Source organism: Lampris incognitus, chromosome 2 (assembly GCF_029633865.1).
Source record: "Lampris incognitus isolate fLamInc1 chromosome 2, fLamInc1.hap2, whole genome shotgun sequence".
In the NCBI taxonomy this organism is placed as follows: domain Eukaryota; kingdom Metazoa; phylum Chordata; class Actinopteri; order Lampriformes; family Lampridae; genus Lampris; species Lampris incognitus.
In genome coordinates, this window is record NC_079212.1 from 23,675,675 (window position 1) to 23,701,972 (window position 26,298).

The 26,298-nt window shown below is 43.0% G+C and overlaps 2 protein-coding genes across 2 annotated transcripts in view; both read left to right on the plus strand.

Moving 5' to 3' along the window:
- The first annotated feature begins 6,355 nt into the window (after positions 1 to 6,355).
- Positions 6,356 to 20,067, plus strand: tspan31 (tetraspanin 31). Its single transcript, XM_056273576.1, has 6 exons — positions 6,356 to 6,479; positions 14,815 to 14,982; positions 15,200 to 15,280; positions 15,506 to 15,646; positions 16,153 to 16,263; positions 16,622 to 20,067. The coding sequence occupies exons 1-6, from the start codon at positions 6,417 to 6,419 to the stop codon at positions 16,694 to 16,696; spliced, it is 639 nt and encodes a 212-aa protein (XP_056129551.1). The 5' UTR covers positions 6,356 to 6,416; the 3' UTR covers positions 16,697 to 20,067.
- A 5,849-nt stretch (positions 20,068 to 25,916) lies between these two features.
- marchf9 (membrane-associated ring finger (C3HC4) 9) overlaps positions 25,917 to 26,298 on the plus strand; it is a 9,031-nt gene continuing 8,649 nt past the window's right edge. The window contains exon 1 of the mRNA XM_056275090.1: positions 25,917 to 26,249. Coding sequence (XP_056131065.1) covers positions 25,917 to 26,249 — 333 coding nt within the window. The remainder of the gene's footprint in view (positions 26,250 to 26,298) is intronic.

The window sequence follows — 26,298 nt, forward strand, 5'->3', positions numbered from 1 at the left end:
TCTGTTGGTATTTATTTACTTGCCTTTATTCATTTCAGTGCAACTCTCCCATCTTCTGTATTGTTCCGCTCAATCTTGACTCATCTTGTGCCAAAGTAAAAAATCATGATTCAATTAAGAAAACAACTGCCCCGCATCATACGTCATCAAGAATGTGATAAATCACGTCTGTAGAATAAAGAAAAAACAAAACAACAAAAACCCAAGATCGCGCTCAGCAACAACCTAAAGGTGTGTAGTGCAGTACACCCAAAGCTGTAATATAGTCCAGTCTGGATCATGGGTTCTCTTTACAAACCACACATGTGGTCTGACAGCAGCATCCATTCAGAGAGAGCACAGGCAGGGAGGCAGGCCATCTCTTGGAGACGTGCAGGGAGGACGTTGACGAGGGCTGAAGGGGATCGGGAGGAGAAGCCAACAGAATCCCTGGCGGATATCTGGAGACGCATGACCGAGTCAGAGAGCGTCCAGCCATCCCGCCCTTCTTGCTGTCCCCGGCTGGCTGTGTCCTCTGAGCGTGTCAGGCGGCGAGCATGACAACAGAGAGCCGGCACAGAGGAGGCGTTGAAGCGAGCCCCCCCCCCCCCCCGCTCAACAGCTCCCTGGCTCCGATAGAGACACCGTCACACAGGTTCAATGAGTCCAAGGCAAATCACAAGCAGTAACACACGTACACACGCACGAGCACAGGTCCTTCTTTCGTTCTCTCTCTGCCTCTCTCACAAACACGCTGATAGGAATCTCCAGTGTCCCTCCCTCTACATGCCCCTCCTTGTTGCAATAGGCAATCCATACAATGCAGGAGAACCCTGCTAGTCTTCTGTCCTTTTCCCTCCTCTTCTGTCTGCCTGTCTGTCTGTCAGTCTCTCTCTTCCCTACTGCCTTCTCTCAGAAAGCAGGCTACAAGGTCCCTGCTCTTTATTGCTCATTCCCCACATCCCCTCCCCTCCATCTTTCCAATTCTGTGCCAGAGAGGAGGGGGAGGCAGCAGAGCTGTGGCTGGTGGTAAAGATGCATACACAAGCTGAACCTGGTAAATGGGGAGAGACCGCAGGAGGAAAGATTGGTGGCAGGGACAGAGAAAAGAAGAAGGCAGAAGCTAATGGGGCTTGTCAAGGATGACAGTAAAAAGAGATGGATGGCTTGAGTATGTTTGTGGAGGGAAGCAAGAGAAACCGGGCAGGTTTTTTTTTTCGCTCAACGCCTTTTCCCTTTCTCATTTATACAGCCACCAAAATCACATTATAAACATCATCAGTCTACCTACGAGAGTCAGTCTGGGTGTGTGTGTGTGTGTGTGTGTGCACATATGCATGCCTGTGTCAGCGTGTATGTGTATGTTAGCGTGCGTCTGTGGCTCTGTGTGGCTCCGTGTGGCTCCTCCTCAGTGAGAGGCTTGGCTTGTTTGTTGCTAAGGTGTTACAATCTTCCTGGCTCCAGTGGCACAATCATTTCCTCTCCTCTATGCCTTCCTGTCTTCCACCTCCTTTAGTACATTCTGTATCTCTGGAACGCCACATCTACGTAAATGGTGTTTGACTCTGTGTGTGTGTGTGTGTGTGTGTGTGTGTGTGTGTGTGTGTGTGTGTGTGAGGTGGGAGAAAACCAGATTTCCTGTCAATGTATTGATCTACAGTCTATTGCCTGTGACACCACATGTTCATTAGCTGACGTGGGTATGCTCTGGTCTCATACCACAAATTGCCTAAGCATTAAGGTGAGAGGATGAGGACATATTGGACATCAATATGATCACTCAATGCAGAAAAAAAATACATACATACGTACGTGTATATGTATTTTTTTCTACAATTTATGCAATTTCTTTCAATTTATGTGCCGATATCACAAATCTATTCCAAATCAGCAAAGCACTATACACATCTTCCCGTTAGAAGTGTTATTGTGTCTGATACAGTACATGTGAATAATTTTGCAGTAAAAAGAAAGATTACTCTATAACCATCGTACCATTACACGTAGCACACTTGTGTATTAAATGCATCATGTACATACTATAATTATTACATTAATAATGTTTTTGCAAGAGCAAAAAAAAAATTGCAAAAGCAACTGCTGTCGTCAATTGCTACAACAAAAACATTACACAAAATGTGATTACGCATTCACCCCCTGAACAAGCATTGAATGCAATTTGATGTTAACTTCTGTGTGATTAAAAAAAACCCCACCTTCATGTGAAAGCAGTCAGGTGCCTTTCCACACTGTGCACCTCTCTCAACCACCCACTAACATCCCATAATACAAGATCTGACTGTCCACCTGCTCCCCCCTTCTTCCCCCTCCCTTCTCCAGCCAGCGAGAGGGCAATAACCACTCACACTGAATACAAAAGACCTCTGACTACTTCGTTTGGCTCAAGGGGAAATGCACAACCTAGGATCAGCCATGATCACAACCTCCAACACATGAGATGACCTGCTGATAACCCCCCCCCCTGCAACTCTGGCAGAGGGAGTTAAGTTGATTTGCAGTTGAAATCAGACACAACGGAAACAATTATGTCGGCGCGTTAAAAAATGCATGTGATACCTAAAATTATGTGTGTGCAAAGTCCAATATTTCAAAAAAAGTATGATGAAATAATGGTAAGTTCATGTGTGTTGGCATGTAAGGCACGGTGCACATGAGGTTCGTGCAGATTGCTGTGCTGCATTGTGAATCAAATTACCGTGACACAGACACCCACAAATTAAAAAGAGGAAACCAGTCTGGCTTCAGGCATAGGTTTCTTGGTATGTAGTCCACCTCCTTCCTGAATCTCTGAATTATACAATAGACAGATTCAAAACATCCCACACGAACATACAGACAACACAACAGACAAAAGCCCCCCCCTCCCTCGCTCCCTCTCCCTCTCTCCTTCTCTCCCTCTCTCTCGCTCTCTCTCTCTCTCTCTCTCTCTCTCTCTCTCTCTCTCTGATCTCTCTCTCTCTCTCTCTCACACACAACACACACACACACACACACACACACACACACACACACACACACACACACACACACACACACACACACACAGGTGGAAGCTGTCAGATGGACACTGGCCAAGGGCAGTGGTCATGCTGGGTGAATATTTCATTTCTCCTTCACTATGAGCTGTCCTCCCTCACCCTATTTCCATCCATCTTTCCCTCTCATTGTCTCACTCTCCCGCCATGCTGCAGTGAGCACTGTCGGCCGCTATGAGTCAGATTCACATTCAAATGTCTTCACTTTTTCTCCCGGGAGCATTTCCCCCTTTTTCACTCTCTTTTTTTTTTCTTCAGAATTTCTCGCCACACAGTCAGTCAACCACAGCCCACTCGTTCACTAAATTGAACAGAGAGGTGGCCCTCTTTCTAGTGCCAGTGAATCCTGCATTCCTGTAGCCAAAGCTCCACAAAGAGAGTACAGTGGCTTTGGTCCTCACCAGAGAAGTGACACGCCAATCTAATTACACAGAACTCCAGTTGAGATGTTTTTAAACATTTCAATATGTATCAGAACATACATAAAGCTGGCCACTCCAAAAAATAAAACAAAAACAAACAAACAAACAAACAAACAAACAAGCAAACATCAGACCTTCTTTGGATCAGGCATCGCAGGGTTTGCAAAACTCATCAGGGGTTTAAATTATCTTTGGCACACATTCTCAACATTACACTGATCAATGAATAATCTGGCAAAATCAAAAGCGTGATCCATTAATTTGCAGGTTTCAGTTGCACCGATTAAAAATGAGGTTTCTGTGACACCCCGGTAGCTCACCTGGAAGAGTGTTTACCACACAAGGCCTGGGTTTGAATCCGGCCCGGGCCCTATGCTGCACGTCATCCCCTGCCTTTCCTGTCTCTGTCTTGACTATGGTTATCAAGTGAAGGCAAAAAATGCCCCCCCCCCAAAAAAAAGTGAGGTTTCTGCTACTGTGGCATTTTGTGATACTTGAAGGGAAATGAGGGAAACAGAGTTTAGATGAAATGATGCCAGGTAACAAATTTCACATGTGAAGGCCCTGTTTTTTTCAGAGAGGAAGTGGCTTTGAGGGCAGTTACAGATTGGAAGGCAGGAAGTAGGCAAGCACGACAGGTTCCATTCGGCTGCCGTGGCGATTGCAGCAGAGGGATGCTACCATCGGTTGGCTGAGTGATAATACATGCCCCAACACACCGAGCACAACAAGGTGAATTCATTTTCAGTGAGGAATGCGAGTAAAATTCTCACTGCATGGGTGAAGTGATATCAACCAACAGAGGAAGTACAGAGGAAGATATTATCATGGCCCACATATGGTATTTCCTTAGTAACTGCCATTTACTGTTAAAGAACGAGAACACTCGTAAAACAAAGACTGTTATTGTCCCCTTACTAGGAACAGTAACATTAAAGCAAAGTTTATCAGAGAAGGAAATGTGAAGTAAAATAAGCATCCTGACATCAGATGATGAAACGCGTTTTTTAGAATGTGCATATATCGTCCATCAGTACGACATACAGGGACGGGTTTCATTTTTTATGCCAATGTCCTCACAAAGTGCCCTATAAGAAAAACGTAACCATCACCGGAACGGACTGTAACAGAAATGAGCTTACCTTGAATACTGTGGAGGTAAACCTTGAGGCCAGAACGCAGTTGTTGATCCCCAACCCTTTCAAATTGCTTCGAAAGTCTGTTGATTGCGTTCTGGACAGATTCGTGCCTCTTAACCTCTGCTTTTATTGCAGTGGAGTTCATCAATTTACTGTTGCTATTCATCTTGACATATGGATCCGCATTAAATTGAAGTAAAGGGCTCGCTTCAGCCCATTTGAGCTCTTGGCTGGTTTGTTCCACAGATGAACACAAACTCACAACAGAGAGGCAGCACAAGAAAATGTTAGCGTAGTGTCTCTTTCTAGACCACAAAACTCTGCTCATCGAGACGTGTGTCTCAGTTTCCTCTGCAGGTTTTGAACTGAAATCACTTCCTTATTTCAAAACATATTCTTTGTCTTGCTCTGACAGTTTCATTGAAAGGTTTGCAAAAACTGCCCCATATGTCACATACCATTATAGAACCAATGATGATCTTGCACCACTGCAATATCAACTAATTTGTAAATATATATTTGACTAAATTAAGTTGAAAGTAAGATGAAAAATTTTTATATTAAATTTAAAGCCTTATTAAGGGAACATTGAGCTCTTCAGAAAATATTTCTATCCAGTTAGATAGATAGATAGACAGACAGACAGACAGACAGACAGATAGACAGATAGACAGATAGATAGATAGATAGATAGATAGATAGATAGATAGATAGATAGATAGATAGATAGATAGATAGATAGATAGATAGATAGATAGATAGATAGATAGATAGATAGATAGATAGATAGATAGATAGATAGATAGATAGATAGATAGATAGATAGATAGATAGATAGATAGATAGATGCAGTTGACTCTAAATTCACTCACATAGATGTGAGTGAATTTGGCTTTGAAAAGCGTCATTCCTTCGTTGACAGTTTAGGCTGTATCAGCTAAAATTCACCTGAGCTAGAGAGGAATTTGTTCCCGCCTGTAATGCGTGACGTTTCACAGCTATATGAAAAGAGAAGTTATAAATGATATAAAAAAGGCGTCTGTTAAAGCACCTGTAAGAAAACCTTCCCTTTTTTGCTTAGATGTGCTGGTTTATAGCCAACTGTATCAATACAAATATGAAGGCCATTCAGATGCAAAATTTCAAGCGTTCACTAAGGTCCTCGGCTGTTGTCAACAAGGCAGCTTCATGCGGCTCTTGTGCGTGACATCACTGATTAGACGCTTCGTTCTTTGCTTCGAGAGAATCGCTCATGTACTCAAATACACTTCTTTATAAGCCATATTAATAATAAAATTGAGATAGTGGACGTTGCATAACCGTTGATTACAGGAAGCTGCAGCTCAGTAGTGAACTAGCGTTAACAAAAATGGAGAATTTGATTTTGAGAGGGTCAAGCGAAAAGACAAAAGCTTCTATCTATCTATCTATCTATCTATCTATCTATCTATCTATCTATCTATCTATCTATCTATCTATCTATCTATCTATCTATCTATCTATCTATCTATCTATCTATCTATCTATCTATTTCTTCCACGTTTGCACAAATCCCTCACCAAACTTGTACCAACAGACCTGTCAAACCAATTTTTGAACAACAAATTCTGCGCTTCATTTCTCAGTTTGAAAAATTTGCACAAGAGCGACGTTGGAGGAAACTTGCCTGCGTCACGTCTTACACAACGTCATCAGCCACGCCCTCTCCGCGGACTGCTGGTCCAGAGCTGACTAAAAACATTTGCGCTGAGCCAACTCTCCATAATTTAACAACTGCGATTTCGGCCTGGTCACTGATTCAGACGATAGACTTTTCGAATATGGTCTGTGGCGGATTCACCTGCTCCAAAAATGCGCTTTGTTCCCTGAATGTGGTTTACATGGTGAGTGTACAAAATGGATCATCATCTTAAGTTTTGACTAGCACTGATTTAGACGGACAACGGTGGTGAATGGACTGAAGCTAACGTTAGCCGAGCTAGCAACATACGATGCTCAGTATATTGTAGACTAACCGCTAATGAGCCTGCCCCCCCCCCCACACACACACACGCCACGAATTTCGATTCGAAGAAGACCCTTGGTATGTACTGGATGTTTGTTTCTGGTTAACTCTAGTGGTTCTTCAAGCGAGTTATAACGTGATCTAGATTAGCTCAGCCTCACTTTAGCTAACAAGACTTCAACGTAGACTATAACGCTAGCTCTGTTGGTTTATTAGCAATCTTTAGCTAGATTATATACACAGCCACCGGCGATGATGTGTCAGAGCAAACATAAGTTCGACAGCGAGCCAAACTTCAGTGTGTTTAAACAAGCTTGAAACTGTCGCTATCTTGACATAGCCTTCCAAACAGGACCTGGCTACATACACTACCTAACGGTGTGGTGGTATGCGTCAGTATGGTGAGCTGTACATTGTAGTGGAAGCCAGCATGATTATCTCAGCTGACTCGGACGCTCAATTGTTCGATGTCGTCAATTCAACTCTCCAGTGCTTTGTTTTCACTGTCGTTGCTATCAACAGATTTTTAAATAAAAAAAAAACATCTTAGCTACCTTTGACCTTACATACGGCCACAGCTGTTTCTGTTGTCTGTCCGGTCCAGAGTTTTCCTGCTGACGTTAAGTCTCTAGTTTCCCCCTGTTTAAACTTCCTTACACTGAAAAGATGCGACTAAAGCCAAGACTTACATTGCCCAGGGACATGGCAGTTTTTGAAGTAGTTACAGGTATGTTATCATCTCTTTATTTTCCTGAAATTTTTTTAATTACAAGAAGTCATTACCAATTGTTATTGTTAAAAAGAGAGCTCTGTTGAGTCTTGACTTGTCTGAAGCCTTGTGATGTTAGACACGTCTCTGGCTACTTTGAGTTGTGTAATGAATTTTTGATTGTGTTGAAAGTCAAACTGTAAAATTGTTACGGTTCACACAGTTGCTTTCACTTCTTTCATTTTTACATACTTACTTTGACATATCATATACTGATCCCCTCCAGGAGGTTCTGAATCATAGTTTTAAAAATAGTAAAATATTGGGAACTGTATTCTACTCTGAGAGTTTCACATTAACTAAAAATTACCCTTACCTGTGAGGGTTAATGATGAGATGTATAGTAGCCTCACCTCAATGAACTGCTGGCTGGTTCGTTACTGTAATGAGCATGGATTCTGTTTTTTTTACTGACCTTCTTTCTGGGGCCACCCATACCTGCTGAAAGCAGACAGCATTCACCCTACCAGGGACGGCGCCGCTCTTTTGTCTAGAAATATAGATAGTTGTCTACATTTAGTTCGACACTAGGGACTTATTCAGCAGGTTGCAGGTGATTAGAGAGCCTGCTAAGTTTAAACCTAGTGCAGATGTGGAGTCCACTAGTTTAACTAATGTGTCTAGTCAGGGAATTTCTCATGGTATAGCTTATCAGACTGACAGCTTTGTCTATAACATTGAGACCATCTCCCTTCCCTGCTGTATTGCTCCCTAAGCTCTCCTCTCCTAAATGTGTGAATCACAACAATAATCTAATCATTCCTACTACTGGTGGTGGTGAAATGTGCAACGAAGCACCTAATAATCAACAGAACCAAACATCTAACGTTATCAAAAGTGTGACAACATATTGTCCAAAGCGTAGGTCTTCAAAATTATCAACTAATTATACAAGGTGTCTAATTCCAATTAATATTTAATCTAGTGGTAGCTCCTAAGTTCTGCCTGCTGATGATCACTGTAAAAAGACACCTAAATTTGGTTTTATAAATATCACATCACTATCTACCAAAGCTTTACTGATAAATGTTCTGATTGTTGAACATAGTTTTGATATGATTGGGTTATGTGAACCATGACTGAAACCAAATGTTTTCCTTCCCTTAAATGAAGCTTCCCCACCTAACTATACTTATGCCCATGTAGCTTGGGCAAATAAATAAGGTGGGGTTTTCATTTTAATATTCAAGTATTTTCAATTTAACTTCCAAACTTGAAACTAAATGCAAATCTTTTGAGGCTCTTAATTCTAAGTCCATCTTCCTCAACTACGAACAGACTCTGCTCAGTCCACATTGTGATACTCTTATCAGCCTCCTGCCCCTTACTCACTATTTCTTGAAGAATTTTGAGACTTTATCTCAGATCTTGTTATGAATTCTGGCTGCTGATCTTCTAAATAAAGCCTTTCTTATGTTGACACCTTTGGGTTTACTCAGTTTGTTCAAGTTGACTCATTGTAGTGGTAACACCCTTGATTTGATTTTATCTAATGGGATAGCTGTTTTTGATCTGACTGTCTTGCCAACGATATCCGCTGTGTCAGTTCATTTTCTCATTAGATTTGAAGCGTCATTGGCCTGTCCTGTTAATGTCGGCACAGATGTAATTGCCACTCGTCGCATTGGTCCATCCACTGTAGCTGCATTTAACCAGCAGCTGCCTAAAGTCGTGGCTCCTTTCACTGTAGAGACAGACTAGTGAAAATCTCACAAGTGATTTAAACATGGCTCTCTCTAGTCTCTTCGATTCAGTTGCAGTACTCACTACCTGAACTAGGCGATTAAAGAGGCCTTACACCCTGGTTTAACGACAAGACACATGCACTTAAGCGGGCCTGCAGGAGACTGGAATGTAATCATCAAATATCAAAATTGGAAGTTTTTTACCTATCTTGACATGAGCGTTTATTGAAATACAAGCGTGCTTTATCTGCTGCAACAGCAGTGTATTTCTCTCGCTTAATCGGTATTAATAAACATAATCCTAGATTTCTCTTTGACATTATAGCTACTACTACTACCATCAGCTGCTCCCGTTAGGGGTCACCACAGCGGATCCTCTGCTTCCATCTCCTCCTGTCCTCTGCATCTTCCTTTGTCACACCAGCCACCTGCATGTCCTCTCTCACCACATTCATAAACCTACTCTTTGGCCTTCCTCTTTTCCTCTTCCCTGGCAGCTCCATATTCAGCATCCTTCTCCCAATATACCTAGCATCTCTAGGTGGTAAACCTCTTCTTTGGCCTTCCTCTTTTCCTCTTCCCTGGCAGCTCCATATTCAGCATCCTTCTCCCAATATACCTAGCATCTCTCCTCCACACATGTCCAAGCCATCTCAATCTTGCCTCTCTTGCTTTGTCTCCAAACTGTTCAACCTGAGCTGTCCCTCTAATATAGTCATTCCTAATCCTGTCCTTCTTCGTCACTCCCAATGAAAATCTAAGCATCTTCAACTCTGCCATCTCCAGCTCCACCTCCTGTCTTTTTGTCAGTGCCACTGTCTCCAAACCATATAACAAAGCTGGTCTCACAACCATCTTGTAAACCTTCCCTTTAACTCTTGCTGGTACCCTTCTGTCGCAAATCACTCCTGACACTCCACCCTGCCTGCACTCTCTTCCGCATTCCCCGTTACTTTGGACAGTTGACCCTAAGTATTTAAACTCATACGCCTTCGTCACCTCTACTCCTTGCATCCTCACCATTCCACTGTCCTCCCTCTCACTCACACATATGTATTCCGTCTTGTTCCTACTGACTTTCATTCCTCTTCTCTCCAGTGCATACCTCCACCTCTCCAGGCTCTCCTCAACCTGCACCTTACTTTTCTTACAGATCACAATGTCATCCGCAAACATCATAGTCCATGGAGACTCCTGCCTGATCTCGTCCGTCAACTTGTCCATCACCATTGCAAACAAGAAGGGCCGATCCTTGATGTAATCCTACCTCCACCTTGAACCCATCTGTCGTTCCAACTCACCATTGTCACACTTCCCTTATACATATCCTGCACCACTCCTACATACTTCTCTGCAACTCCCAACTTCCTCATACAATACCACACCTCCTCTCTCGGCACCCTGTCATATGCATTCTCTAAATCTACAAAGACACAATGTAACTCCTTCTGGCGTTCTCTATACTTCTCAATCAACATTCTCAAAGCAAACATCGCATCTTCGGTGCTCTTTCGTGGCACTTTGACACTGTAGCTAAATTTACAAAAAAGCAGCTGTCTTATTAGCTGCCCACCATTCACAACCCATGAGGTTCTACACTTTTTCTGCAATAAGGTTGATGAGATCAAAACAAAATTAGTTCTTTAACTCCAGCTATTCCTGCAGATCCTGTCTTAACAATTTATTATCCCTCTTATTACTTATTGATTTTGAGACCATCTCTCTCAATACTTTGACTGAGCTTGTGTCAGCTTCTAAACCAACTATTTGCCTACTTGACCCTTTACCAGCAAAACTTTTTAAAGACGTCTGGCCTTTTCTGGGACCTACAGTGCTAGATATTGTTAACATTAGAACAACCGGGATTTCACTCCTACCTAAAATTACCATGGGCAGTCAAAATGACCGTCAGTTTTTAAACTCTATATTCTGTCAAGATAAATACCCAATTGAGGTATTAATGCATTGCATATGTTAGTATGTCTGTTAGGAAATGACTGACACCAAAATTGACATTTTAACAACTATAATACTATTTTTAAACAACTTAAACTTCAGAGAGACATAGTCGAACTTGAATAGCAAAATTGAAAAAGTGAAAATATTACCTGAAAAACAAAACGGAAAACGCATATTGCTAATCTAACAAATTTAACAAGACCTGTGAAACGTGAAATTAAAGGGGAAAAAACTGAAAATAACCATTGAAACAGTCCCAAACAACGACCGGAACTTGAAAAATACTCGAACGACCATGGGCGGGTCAAAATGACTGCCCACGGTTTTTAAACTCTATGTTCTGTCAATATGAATACCCAATTGAGATATTAATGCATTGCATATGTTAGTATGTCTGTTAAGAAACGACTGACACCAGAATTAAAATTTTAACAACTTTAGTACTGTTTTTCAAACAATTTAAAATCACCGCTGTTCAACGTCTGTAAATACTACAATGCGTTGGTGGTAGTCATGGTGCATCTGAAATGGCAGCTGTACCCAGACATGTTGGCAATAATCAAAAATCAGGTTTAGACTATTGCTCTGCACTGGAGAACACTAATGTGTCTCTAGGACAGAGCAATGAACTTGGGGAAGGAAATGACGCAACCAACACACGTCATAAATGGTGACATGATATGCACGATGACATGCAAATTACACGCGGTTGTTTTGATCACTCATGGTCGTTTTAGGTAGATCTTATGACTTTTTTTTCTTCGTGCAATTGATCGAAAACTCATTTGCAAGTATATGCAATTTTAGGAGCATTCAGGGAGCGGTAGGTCTGTATCTTTTTTTTCCACAGTTATTAAAATGAAAATCCAAAACCGCCAAATAGAAAGCCTTGGTTGTTCTAGTGTTAATTTATCACTTAGTACTGGCATTGTTCCCAGCTGTTTTCAGGACAGCCATAGTCAAACCTCTACTTAAGAAATCGCACCTCGATCCAGGGTCTCTTCATAACAATCAACCAGTCTCTAATCTTCCGATTCTTTTCTTAAGTACGAGAGAGAGTTGTGTATCAACAACTTCCAACCCATGTAGAGGAAAACTATCTATATGAACCTTTTCAGTCAGTTTTCAGGCCCTGTCATTCCACTGAAACTGCTCTAACTAGAGTGGTAAATGATCTTCTACTTGCTATGGACTCTGAGTCCACCTCTGTGCTTCAATTACTGGATCTCAGTGCAGCCTTTGACATCATTGATCACTGTATACGATTACATAGAATAAATTGTGATTTTGGTGTCTCTGGCCTAGCTCTAGCTTGGCTTAAGTCCTACTTATCTGGAAGAACATAGGGTGTCTGCTGTAATAATATTACATCAAAATTCTCTGATGTTAAATGCCTGATGTCAAGGCCTGCCTCGACAGCACTGACTGGTGTGTTTTTGAGGCTGCATCTACAGACTTGGACGAACTTACTGACACTGTGACATCTTACATCAGCTTTTGTGAGGACGTGTGTGCCCACCAAAACCTTCTGTACCTTTAACAACAACAAGCCCTGGTTCTCAGCTAAACTCAGGCAGCTTCATCAGGCCAAAGAGGAAGCCTACAGGAGTGGAGATAGGATCTGGTATAACAAAGCCAGAAATACACTCACAAAGGAGATCAGAGTGGCAAAAAGGTGCTACTCTGAAAAGTTGAAAAACAGGTTTCCTGCCAACGACCCATCATCAGTCTTGAGCGGGTTAAAAGACATTACCAATTACAGGAGACCACCCCCACACACACACACACGCTGCAGGAAACCATCAACTGGCTGACGACCTAACGGATTTTACTGCAGGTTTGAAAAGCAAACTTTCACATCCCTCACCCTCTCCAGCCACAATACACAACCAACTGCACCCCCTGCCAGTCCCTCTCCCCTCCCCACCCAACCCCCACCCGCACTCAGGATCTGTGTTGAGGATGTGCGCCAGCTCTACCAGACACAGAAGACCAGGAAGGCACCAGGCCCGGATGGCGTGTCACCCTCCTGTCTTAAAGTCTGGGCTGACCAGCTGGCCCCCATTTTCACACTGATCTTCAACAGATCACTAGGGCTGTGAAGTCCCGTCCTGCTTCAAGAGCTCCACTATCATCCCGGTCCCCAAGAAACCTTGTGTCACAGGATTAAAAGACGACAGGCCCGTTGCCCTAACGTCTGTGGTCATGAAAGCCTTCGAGAGACTGGTGTTGGCCCACCTGAAGGAAATCATAGGCCCCCTGCTCAACCCCTGCAGTTTGTCTAACGAGCAAACAGGTCAGTGGATGATTCAGTCAACATGAGATTGCACTACATCTTTCAACACCTCAACTCCCCAGGGACATACGCAAGGGTCCTGTTTGTGGACTTCAGCTCAGCGTTCAACACCATAGTCCCAGATATCCTCCACTCCAAACTCACCTGTCTCACTGCACCAGCTCCCATCTGCCAGTGGATTAAATACTTCCTGACAGACGGGGCAGCTGGTGAGGCTAGGGAAAATCAAATCCAGCATCCGGACAGTCAGCACTGGCGCACCCCAGAGACATGTGCTCTCCCGCTACACAAATGACTGCAGTTCCGGTGACCCATCAGTTAAACTACTGAAGTTTGCGGAAGACACAACCATCATTGGCCTTGTCCGGTATGGCGACGAGTCTGCATATAGATGGGAGGCTGATCAGCTGGCCCTCTGGTGTGGCTATATAACAACCTGGAGCTGAACACGCTCTCAAAACAGTGGAGATGACAGTGGACTTCAGGAGGAGCCCCCCAACATTGCCCCACCCCCCCACCATTCTCAACAGTATGGTGTCTACGGTGAAAACCTACAGATTTCTGGATTCCACAATCTCCTAGGACTTGAGGTGGGCATCCAATATAGACATTATCATCAAAAAGGCCCAGCAGAGGATGTACTTTCTCCGACAGCTGAAGAAATTCAATCTGTCTCAGGACTGTTGATTCAGTTCTACACTGCAATAATCCTGTCTGTCCTCTGCACATCCATCACTGTCTGATTTGGTTCAGCCACCAAACAGGACAGGGACCGACTGCAATGGAAAGTTAGGTCTGCAGAGAAAATCATTGGCGCCAACCTCCCCCCATTCAGGACTTGTACAGCACCAGACTCAGGAAATGGGCAGGCAACATCACTTGCAGACCCATCACACTCTGGTCACAACCTGTTCCAACTCCTCCCATCTGGCAGGCGCTACAGAAGACTGTACCCCAAAACAACCAGATATAAAAACCAGTTTCTCTCCACAGGCTGTCATTCAAACGAATGCTTAAAACTGTCAATAAATCCAACCATTTTGTATATACTCTACTGTACATTCTGGTATGCTCTGTCATGTCCATCTACCTCAGGCATGTATGTAAGTAACCTGCTAACATCTATTTCAGCATTTCTGATATATTCTCTGCACCACTGCACCTTATCACCTCTTACCGCTTATTTTGCCTGTATAAGTCAATCCTGTGTATATATCTGGAGTTTGTTGTGTTGTAGTATTGTCATTCTATGTTAAGTACACAGAGAGCCATGAAACCAGAGTCAAATTGCATAGACATTTGGCATGCACAGCCAAATCATATTTGTGTTCCATGGGGATATAGCCTACTTTAAGGACGAGCTCTCTCTCTTGTAGTAGTAGTAGTAGTAGTAGTTGTGGTAATAGCAGCAGAGGACTGTAATCAAAAGTACAACATACCCTATTCTACAAGGTATACTTTACCTCAGCTTACCTGTTTGCTTACGTCTTTCTCCTCCCCTCAGCTGGTCGGGCTGCTGCTGATTGGAGTAGCAGCATGGGGGAAGGGGTTCGGCCTGGTGTCTACTATCCACATCATTGGCGGGGTCATCGCGGTAGGCGTCTTCCTACTTCTCATTGCGATTGTGGGGCTCATTGGGGCCATCCACCACCACCAAGTTATGCTCTTCTTTGTATCCTTTCTCCTCATCTGCTGTAGGCTAGCGCTTCTAAAACAATGAGGCAGTCTAAGGGGGCATATCATTGACAGCAGGCAGTGATAATCAGTTTGCATCACTTGTTACGGTAATTTTTCCTTTACACATTTATTGCAAGTCTTATCTACGTATGGAGAATGGCCACTATTTTTGTCATTTTTCTGTGGTTGCTTCCTTGACCCCTCACTTCTAGTATATGGTCATTCTTTTCATTGTTTTCCTCTTTCAATTTGGGGTTTCCTGTTCTTGTCTGGCAATGAATCGCGGGCAGCAGGTGAGCAAACTCTTCACAGTTCAGTAAATTTTCAGGTTGTTGAGTATTTCCATGTCCCCAGAAATCAAGAACAAAATTGTCTAATTTAGATGATACATAATGATATGAAGTCCACAAAATGTTACTCAAGTGCTGCCATCGACAAGAAAAGATTAACTTAAGTGTTGTGATCTACTGGGGTTGGTACTACTTGTTCTTCTGTCCTTGATTTATTTGCTTTACCAGGAGGCGCTGCTAAACTCTACTTGGGGAATGATGAACAACACGACCAAAGCAGATCTGGAGACCCAGCTGGACTGCTGTGGATTGCTCAACACCACTGTTAGTCGAGCACAGTTTGACCAGGATGTGCTGAGCTGCCGAGCTGTAAGCAATGTCGCAATGTTACTTTTTTTTTTCGAAAAGAAAAACATTTCTTCACTACCAACAGTGTAGGATCATAATTTTAAAAACGTTCATGTATTCAGTTTGTCCTCTTTTTTTAATTGATAAAAAGAAATCAAGATTGATGTAATTATGGTTTTGGCTGGCCAACTTGGTGATAACACGCCTCTTCGAATCAAGCAACACAACTGTTTTTTTCCCCCCTTTAATTTAACAACTGTGCTTACACAGTAAATAAAACAGACTGCTGTATCTAAAATTTGGTTTTACAGTGCATTTCTAGATTCCTCCAAGAGGATCATGTGCCGCTGAAGCAGACAGCTTTTTTTTATTTATTTTTTTAAATCAGAACAAATCAAAAATAGGTCATTTTCTGTAGTTCTCAGAATAGATTACAGTGGCTAATATTGGCTTTGTGGATGGACCATCGACTGAAATGCCACAGAGCACTAAAGGCTGTTTCTTCTTGATGTTCCTGTTTACCTTAGCCATGCAAAAAGACCGGTGCCTGTCTCACCTGTGGGGACAAGATGTTGTATCACGCCACAGAGGCTCTCAAGATCCTTGGAGGGGTTGGACTCTTCTTCAGCTTCACAGAAGTAAGTATCTCCTGTAAAAAAAAATAAAATACAACACCCCCCCCCCCCCAAAAAAAAGCAGTGCCACCATGTACTCGACAGGAAATTAATCATTCTATCAGCATAATATTCCTACAAGCAGAGGAGCAACACAGCAAATAATTTTAAGGGTCAGCTGACAAGTTGATGGATTTCTTTAACCTAATGGGTTTGTAAACAGACCCCAGACCTCAATGAAAAACAATTGTCGTCCATCTACAAAATTAGTTCAAATTTGTGTTTTATTTTTTTCACCAAGGAATCAAGACTCTGTCCCCATATAAACAAATATCTTGATAGTGACAGCCCTTGTCTGACCTGCACAACCTTTCTCTCTTAGATTCTTGGTGTCTGGCTGGCTGTGCGCTACAGGAACCAGCAGGATCCCAGGGCAAATCCAAGTGCTTTCCTATAGTTGCACCCTCGCACACAATGCAATATCATTGATGCAGTTGCAGACACACTGGTACACATAGAATCATGCACATCTAGAAGCAGACATTCAGGCTAACAGTACAGAGTGACACAAACAACTATCCTATAGAACAGACAAATGCACACAGCACCCGGTAAGCACTGAGAACCTCACACTTCCACATGGGACTGAAGCGCATTTTAAGAAACACAGCAAACTTTGTCGTTCCACAGCTCTTGTCATTAAGTTCACGATTATTGAAGAACCCAGGCTGGTGGATCTGGATGCTTATGAATGAAAGGAGAAAGTGTTTTACCAACTTGTTGGTATCACGTTGCAGCCTTGATTTGAGTACCAGGTTCCTGATTATGGCTCTGTAGATTCCAACCGTGCAACAAACAATTGACCTCTCTTCTGCATGTCCTACTGCTGCACAGACACACCGTCTGTTGTTGATTCCATTCTGCACTCTGAATGAATGTGCAGCACCCTAAAACAAACTTGGATGCACCTTCCTCCAAAATCGTCCCTCTGTTTTTTATGTAGTGCTAACACCTACGACAAATATGGTCCTTTTTATCAGTGCGTACAGTGGCATGTAGAACTACGTATCCATAAATGTCAAATGTGATGAGACGTTATTTCATCTCAAAGTTGGCTCACATATAGGAAAAAGGAAGGTATGCATTGGATGTGTGGGGTGAAGTAGTTTTTTTTTTTTAACACTTAGGTTTTCTTTGTGTCTTTGCAAATGAGGTAAGGCCATAAATTCTGAGATTGTTGGAGTTCAGGAACTAACAATAGGTTTTAGATCATGCAGTTGTTGGTCAATAATCAGGTTTAAATATTTATTAACCTCTGTAACTGAGCCAACTAACTTGAACAGTCACAGATATTAAGATGCCAATGGACTGCAGCCTTCACGTTGTACATAATCCTCAAATAGTTCACAAAGTCGTGAGGCCGGTTTGCTCTGTAGTTCCCCCTTCCAATATGATTTTGCCTGCATTAGCCTGTTTTTAGAAGACCACCCATTCTATATTTAATGCTCCTTTGTATTGCACAGTGATGTTGAGTAGTGTAGAAACAAGGGTTCAGGTACAATTCATAACCTGCTATGTAATTGGATGAAATGGCAATGAAAGAAATTTTAGTTGGGTGTTTCTGAAATGAATTAACTGGGTAAAACTGGTGGAAACTGCCTATTGCAAACCCAATGTTTTGTCTCTTTTTATAGTGTTAATTGTATAAACATATACTGTTCATCTTATTCTGGTGGATAATATTGGCTGCAATCTTTTTTATTAATTGTAAAATGTTTTTGGTGTGATTATGTTGGAATTGTTATATTCTTCTTTTTTTTGTCCAGCAGTGTTAAATGTGTGTGTAAAAACTTGTTTTATGCATTTTAAGACTATTTAAAGGTAGAACGAGTAGGTTTTGTTGGTTGTGGTTTGTAAAGCTAATATTCAGAGTCCCCCCCCCCCCCCCGCTCAACAACACCAGAAATGTGTGACCCCTGACCACAGTAGCCAGAACACATCCCAATGTACAACAGGCCCAGCTCCACGTCGCTCTTCATTCCCATCCTCTCCTTCGATGCTCACCAGTGAATGAAAGCCAACTCCAGATTCACTCCCATTGTGGAATGAGCTTTGTCCACTTGGTGTTTCACCTCACTATATTTGCGTTTTTTTTTGGCTCTGTGTCCGCCATTGTCATAGCGCCCTCGTGGATGTGTGCTTACAATCTTGGTGTGGCACATGGTCGCCAGGGTCGGCACCAGAGCATAAGGAACAGACGGGCAATCAACTTTGACCGGGGGGGGGGCATTTTTTGTTCACCTCACTTAGCTTTTATAAAGTGTATAATTGATATGTTTCATGAAAGAAAAATTATGATAGAGAGGTGTGCATACCTACTGTCACTTACACACAACGGTGGGCACGCACCACGTCCATAAAACCAGAGGTTATAAGCTAAGATGCACAGGGGGAAATCCATTAACTATTTTGCATTTAATACAGTATTGCACGAGGCAATTCTACATAATGAATAAACCTATACATTGGGCCACCACCTTCACAGGTTACACAACAAATTAAAGGATAAACATCCTTTAGGCCACATCAACAACTGGTATACATACCTATACAACCATATGCGCGCTCATCCAGACGTAGCCACAGTTACTTACACAAGTGCAAGCAATACCACTCTTAAACAGCAGAGTGTACAAAGCAGGGGAGACATTTTCCCAAGGTGCATAAGTGGATTTACGAACTTGCCACTAGAACAGCTGGTGTTGCCGACTGAGTGCAGAATCTCCTCTCAACACAACTTCTTTCCATTCGTTTCGCATTTTTCGAGTGAGATCATGCTCAAAAGCTAGCTGCACAAGCTGACTCTTGCGACTCTGCAGCATTGCATGTCTGTGATTGGTTAAAATGTTATTTAATGTAGAGAATGAGTTTTCAGGAATCGGGAACATCCTGTCAGACCACCCTTAGTGTTTCCTTTTCGGGTGCAGCTCCGGGCAGGGCTGTGGCCCTTGGGCCCACCGGACGCAGCAGACCAGGCTCCCTTAGTCAATCCAATGATAGCTCTCCCAGCCAGACAGGCACCTTTAACACACCTCCCCGCACTCCACATGATAACACTAAAAACACAGTCAATGCTAGGCGAGGCTGCCACCCTAGGTGTTATGACAGCCGCCGGTCTGCATGGCCTGGCCCCTCAAGGCCCGCTCATAACACTGACACTGCTGGTTGCTACGTTTTGATAAGAGTCCCGCTGCCCAAAAGTTAATACCCAGAAACAGCCCATACACAGCAAAATAAGAAAATACAGGCAGAGGACAGGGTCTCTGCAGATACAGACACCCCACCACGCATGTCTAGTGGAGAAACGATGATTGAGAAGGATTATTTTTGTATAAGTCTATATACATTGATTTTTAGGAAAATCCTACTCGTTCTACCTTTAAGCGCTCATAACACAACGGGCAAAAATTATGTTTTAATTTGACACTTGACCAGGTATTTGACTGTTTTAATAATACCCCCCCAGGGGAAAAAACTGCTCGCTTATTGCATCTATTCTTTTAGCATTTCTTCAATTCTTTTTAAAAAAAAAATTTTAATTTAAGGACTTACAATAATTGTAAGTACGCCGTTTTACTTGAACCCTGATTGTGCTGATATTGATTTCCTGCTGCTGGTGTGGGGTGATAGCTGGTGTAAATAAGCAGTTTTACTTTTACACATTATGGCGCCATATGTACACCTCACTTTGAATTTGTGTGCACTTGTTATTCAAACCACCCTCTTGAACTTTTCAGACCTGATTTTACAAATAAAAATGTCTCAAAATTGGAAAATGTTTGGTTTTATTTGAACAGGAATCATCGTAAACCTCTCTGTATCTTGATAAACCTTCATTTGTGAGATGATAGCATTTTCTAATGTCTATTTTAGATATAGTAATAGATAGTCCTCCTGGGCTCTTGTTGAAGAATAACTACAATATCACTTAATATTGTCATTTTAAAATATCCATATCCAAAATGTCCATAGGGTTAGTGGTTGTGTCAGGAAAGGCATCCGACGTAAAATTTTGCCGAAGTATGCGGATTAACAAGACCATACTGGATCGGTTGAGGCCCAGGTTAACAACGACCACCATTGATGCCCTCACAGGGTACCAATGGAAACTATCAAATCTGCTGTGGCGACCCCTGGGAAATGGAACAAGCCGAAAGAAGAAGAAGATTGTAATGTTAAAATATGTCCAAGAGGACGGTGCCTTTTCTCAGTTACACTTTTCCTCCAGGCGGGGGCAGCACAGGGTCAGTCAGCCTATTGAACCGCCATTGGGGCCTTTCTCCCATCACTGGTATGTGTCTCACTTATCTGAGCTGTGGTGTTGCTCTGACATGGTTAAACATGATGGAGCCATTTCCATGAAGAACTGTCCTTTTCTGGTGCCATCATTTTACAGATTGAAAGGATCCAAAACTAAAGGTGAAGGTGGATAGCAGCAACGCAGCAAATGTGATATTTATTTACTCAGACAGTAGGATTTAACACCTGATGATATCCATTTATAAAGCCATTAATCCCTTTAGCTGGGATGAGTCCAATGACAGGGGAAGGTACAGGGAGGTTGCATAGCAGAGAGCAGAAGGATTGCTCAAGTATTTTGTGATGGGAATAGGGTTGACTCACAAAGAATAATCCAGACACCTTTCAAACAAGGTTATCTCAAATGAGTACGAACAAACTTGTCTCTAATCTTATCTAAGTGGCTCGTGGCAGACGATCTGAGGAAGCTTTAACTGATCGAAATGTTGCCAAATAAAATAGCTTTTGGGAGCAATTTAATGTGCAGATCTTACTCCTTCATTCCCATGGCAGACCATTACCATTTGTGTCCCCTCTGGAAAGACATGACCCAGTTGTTGGCAATGTATAACCCCAGGCAGGGTGTACCTGCAGGCTCATTTTCCTGAGACGTAGGGACATTTATGTAAGTGAAATGTGCATGGTCAGGGTTTTGGGTCCAAAGAGTTTCCGTTGGGCAAGGGTGGCAATTCGAAAACCGCACCACAAATTGCACACGTCCCCTTTTCCTGTCAGCGTGTTCTCCCGAGGCCCTGTGCCAGTCCCCATCCTGTGATGCATGTCCATATGCCGGGTGTATTGACTTGGAGTAGCTGAGGAGAATCACACCAACAGGGATGGCCATCTGTCCTCTTTACAGATATAGCATGGGCTCTGCAAGTGCATGAAGGCGGGATCATAAAACATTTGGTCTATTATATCACACCGCTATGGTGAATGACTTTTATGTGGGCTTGTCCAATACACACAGCAAATATATGCATTGCTTTTGAACATTAGGCATCAAAACCATTGAGATTAGTAGTGGCAAATGGGGTGGGTCCTCCAATACTATTTTCAAGTGGCTTCTGCGCAGTACTTCTGCCCCCAACACCATTATTACTGTTGTTGTTCCTGCGATTTGGGGCATTTCAGGGGGACGAGGCATCAAATCACGTTGTCCTTCTCAGTTCTTTGAAACCTACTTTGCAATACACATCAGCTCCATCCACCACATTGCCAGTGTCTCTGTCCCCGATGGGAAAAAAAAGGGATTGGTGAGGATAAACCTGTATGTTCCCACATGGGTTTGTGTGTGGATCTGGATTCCTCTCACAGCATCACCAGGACAAACAGGAAGAGAAATCTTTCCCATCTGTGAGGGGAGACAAACAGATCAATATGGCCTATCAATAATGAAACGGAGTGGGGATATGCATTCTTACTCCTTTAAAGGTGGTAGGACAGTGCAGGTGATATGAAAACCCAAAGCATAATGATCTTGAAGTGATATTTGTCTTTGGTAGAGCATTTACATTTTTTCACGTGCGTACTTCTATGTGGCTGTATGGATAGTTACCCAATGAGCTGCTCTGGGGATCTGTGGTCAGCCTTACTTTCATACAGTAGTTTTAAAAGAAAAAAGAATACAATTTTGAAAATCATACACCAAATTCATCCACCAACGAGTCTGCAGAAGAGAATGTGCCAAGTTGCAATTGAATGCGTTGAAGTCTGGGGGGGAAAGTTCTTCGATAAAGGGGACGATGGATGATTCTCAGGAAGCTGACTGCAAACTTTAAAGATGGCACTTAACACTGAAACGTGAAAATGTTCTACCGAGAAGAAATATGGTTTTAACTCGGGCTTTTACACACTTCAATCTCACGACAGACACATCTAGGGTGGGTGAATGGAGTAGAGACTGGCCTGTGCGTGAGGTGGAGGTGGGGATAGAGAAGAGTTAAAGGAAGGGGAGGAGGAAGAGGAGGAAGACTTAGAGGGAGATAAAAGAGAGGGAATGAAGGGTTGTTTGAGATACGGATGTAAGGCACCAGTGTGAGAAGAGACAATTTTGAATTATTAATTCATTGCCATTTACCGCCGCCCACACAATTGCATCATAATCTAACCCACCATTGCAAACTACAATGGTGTAATAATGAAATAGGTTTATCCATTACAATATTTTTGCATAGCAGTTTCTACCTGTTGTGTCTAAATCTTACCAATGCTACTGTTAGTGAGCATGATTAAGCAACAACAACAACTTAGTTTTGTATAGCGCCTTTCAAGGCAATAAAGCAGCAAAACTATGTTGATTTGTGCACAAAAGAAACAAACTCATTAGCTGCATCTATTTGTAATATCACTGTTACTTTAAGAGCTTCACATGGGATGAGCAGAATCAGTCAATTGACCTGGTGTGATTATGACCTATATAATCCTAAAAGCAGCAGTCAGGCAATTCGACCAACAACATGGACAACCATTTGTCGAACATTTCAGTGCAGCACTACAAATTGCCTTCATCTAAATATAAGGCAATGGCATTGCATCCTGAATCTTGCTTTATGCACAAAAAAGGGCCATCTTGTGAAAAATCAGTGCAGACCAATGTGATGGAATTTTGTGTAGAGTGTCATCATGGTGGAGAATGCTGAGTGTGAGGCCAGTGGTCAGAGAAAAGCCAATAAGGCAGCATTTCTTCAAAGTGAAGTCCAACATGACCTCTGGACCTGCGTCTCTGATGCTTTCCCAATTACCTCGACTGACAACACTGATAAACAGCTTCGAGGAAGTTTTCCACTTCTGCCATTTATTGTAGCATGTTTTGCTGCATCAAAACACGGTACAATGAGTCCTCAGGAGCTTTCACAGTGACGTTGTTTTGTGGATGGTGTGGAAATGGTCTACTTTGATTAAAAGAAAACTAGAGCTCTGTAGATAAGGTGTCTATACTGGTGCAGAGGATATAAAGTCACTTATAATTGGTGGGTTTTTTTCCTCTGGGTGTTTCTATTTCTCACCCATGTCTCCCCTTCTCTCTTTCTCTACATCCCCAGTATACCCTTACTTTCTCACTCACTCACTCTCTCACTCACTCCTTCTCCTTCTCCCTCTCTCTACATCTCTAGCACATACTTAATTTTCACTTACTCAATTATTAATTCGCTCACTTATTCACTAACTCCCTTATTTACCCGTCTTCCCATCTCTTTCTCATTCATTCATTCACTTACTCACTGACTCACTCACTAACTCACACACACCTCTTCCCTCCCCTCCTTCTTTACATCCCCATGTACACTCTTTTTAAAAAAAAGTATAGTTTGTAAATCACATCAAATTGTTCAATCTATAACAATTATATAAAACACAGTAAACACCCCCCCCCTCAGTTTTCCCTCCCATAACTCATCCCTCAGCCAGGAATTGACCAAATACTATTTGGAATGAATATTTAATGGCTGCTGACAGGCGCTCACAGACTGACAAACACTTTTATCTCATAATCATTTGCATTATACAACTAAATTATATTTAACATGTTCAAGTAGATGTTCATCTCTTGATATTTGAAGGGGACGGCGCCCTGTACTGGCCAGCTGCCACTGGACTACACTCTTAATTTGCCATTCATTCATTCATTCATTCATTCACTCACTCACTCTCTCACTCACTCACTCACTCACTCACTCACTCACTCACTCACTCACACACACACACACACACACACACACACACACACACACACACACACACACACACACACACACACACACACACACACACACACACACAGGGACTGTACAGAGATGAACGCTGTCTCCAAACAGGCCAAGCCCAGGCCTGGTTTATATTTCCCGGGTGTCCAGTGCATGTGGCTGCCGAGCGCACGTCAGTGGGGTGGGGGGCGGGGGTGGGGGGGGATCAGCACCCTGGACAGTGGCGCCTCGTCAATAAGGCAGCCAAACGGCAGATTTCTCCCCTGCCCAACTACTGCGATTCAGAGGGAGCAGATCGCCCGTAGGAGACGAACACAGCGACTCCAGAAAGAAAGAAGAAAATAAATAAATAAGCGGAATGTCATTCCGGTGTTTTCAGTTCGAGTGACATTCCGGAAGTGGGCACTACGTCGGTTCAATGTGAGAGCCGACCATTTCGAGGAGGAAAATCAACGTGAGCGGTCTATCATCGTCCCCATCTATCTGATCCAGTGATCAATGCCAGTACGCTGTGACTGCTCGCGGGCGCCAAGATGTCTTCATACGCCTCTTTCTCCAATTAGAAAAAAGATTCACAGGTTTTGTTTTTGTTGTTGTTGCAGTTTTGTTTTTCTAAATTCTGTCTCTTATTGGCACTCGGTGTCGCCTCTACCACATTTTGGGTTGCAATGAAATCCTAACGGACACAGAATGGAGATTCGAAACATCGGTGTTGTGTTTTTGGGGTTTTTTTGCCTGGTTTCCGGCTCGGCGCCTAGAAAATGCAAATGAAAAGGATTCTGTTTTGGATCTCGACGTGGATTGCTGAAGGAATGGGGATCGTTCGTGGATCAACCAGGAGCATTAAAAGAGGAATGAAATAGGGGGGGGGGTGTTAGAGAGAACAGGACGATGATCTGACGTTTGGGATGCTGGCGAGAGACAATAAAAAAAAGACATAATTATTATAACAATAACCACGTTTAGAGTCCAACTTCCATTTCATCTCCCGCGCCCCTTTTTGGGGGGGATATGATTCTCGACAGGAGTCCCAGATATGACTGTTCGGATGGAGTGTCGTTGTGTTTTAGATTTCATCTTGTATTACTACCTACGTTGCTCGCTCCTCTACTCGTCCAGGCACTTTCTCGCCGTCTTCTGCTTTGGCTAGCGAAAACATGTAGTGTATTTTTGCTGCAAGCCCCTGTGCATGTGATGATGTGTCTTTAACGTCTTATAGAGAGGAAAAGGAAGAAAAAAAAGAAGGGACAATATATAAGGTTTTGGGCGCGGCGGGAGAGATACATCGAGACGACGTTTGCTAAGTGGTTTAAGTGATGAATATTGAAAGAGTGTCTCGGCCAGCTGAAAAGGGAAATCTTTCATCCGCATTGGCTTAGATACACATGCCATCAATGGGGCAACAAAATCCCCAAAATCCTTCTTGCCTTGTCTTTTAACGGTGATTCGGTAATACTGCGATGAACTCCCCTGATGTAAAATAATGATAATGATAATAAAATCATAATAATAGCGGTAATAATAATAATAATAATAATAATAATCAACGAGAAGATCTCTTTCTATACAGGATTTTGCTTTCATTCTGGGGGATTCTCTATGTAGCCAAACATGTTCAAGTATCGGATACGCATGTTTTTTAATGAACTCAAAGTACTGGTTTTTATGCGATCCGATTCGAGACAGTCCGCCACAGACGTAGATCGACGCTCCGCCACCATGCGAGGGCTCGGGATGGGCGGCTGCGGCTGGCCTCCTTTTGTCGACTGCCATTCCCGGGATGATGAGGAGGAGTACTACGGCAGCGACCCACGGCCCCGGAGCCTGGCGTTTGAGGAGAAGGACCCCAAGCTGCAAGTGGGCCTGGACGCCGTGTCGCTGGCCAGCACCGCCAGCAGCATGCGCGCCCCCCAATGTCGGATCTGTTTCCAGGGCCCGGAGCAGGTATGAGCTGATCTATACACGTAGCCCACAGCCTGCCCCACATCCCCCC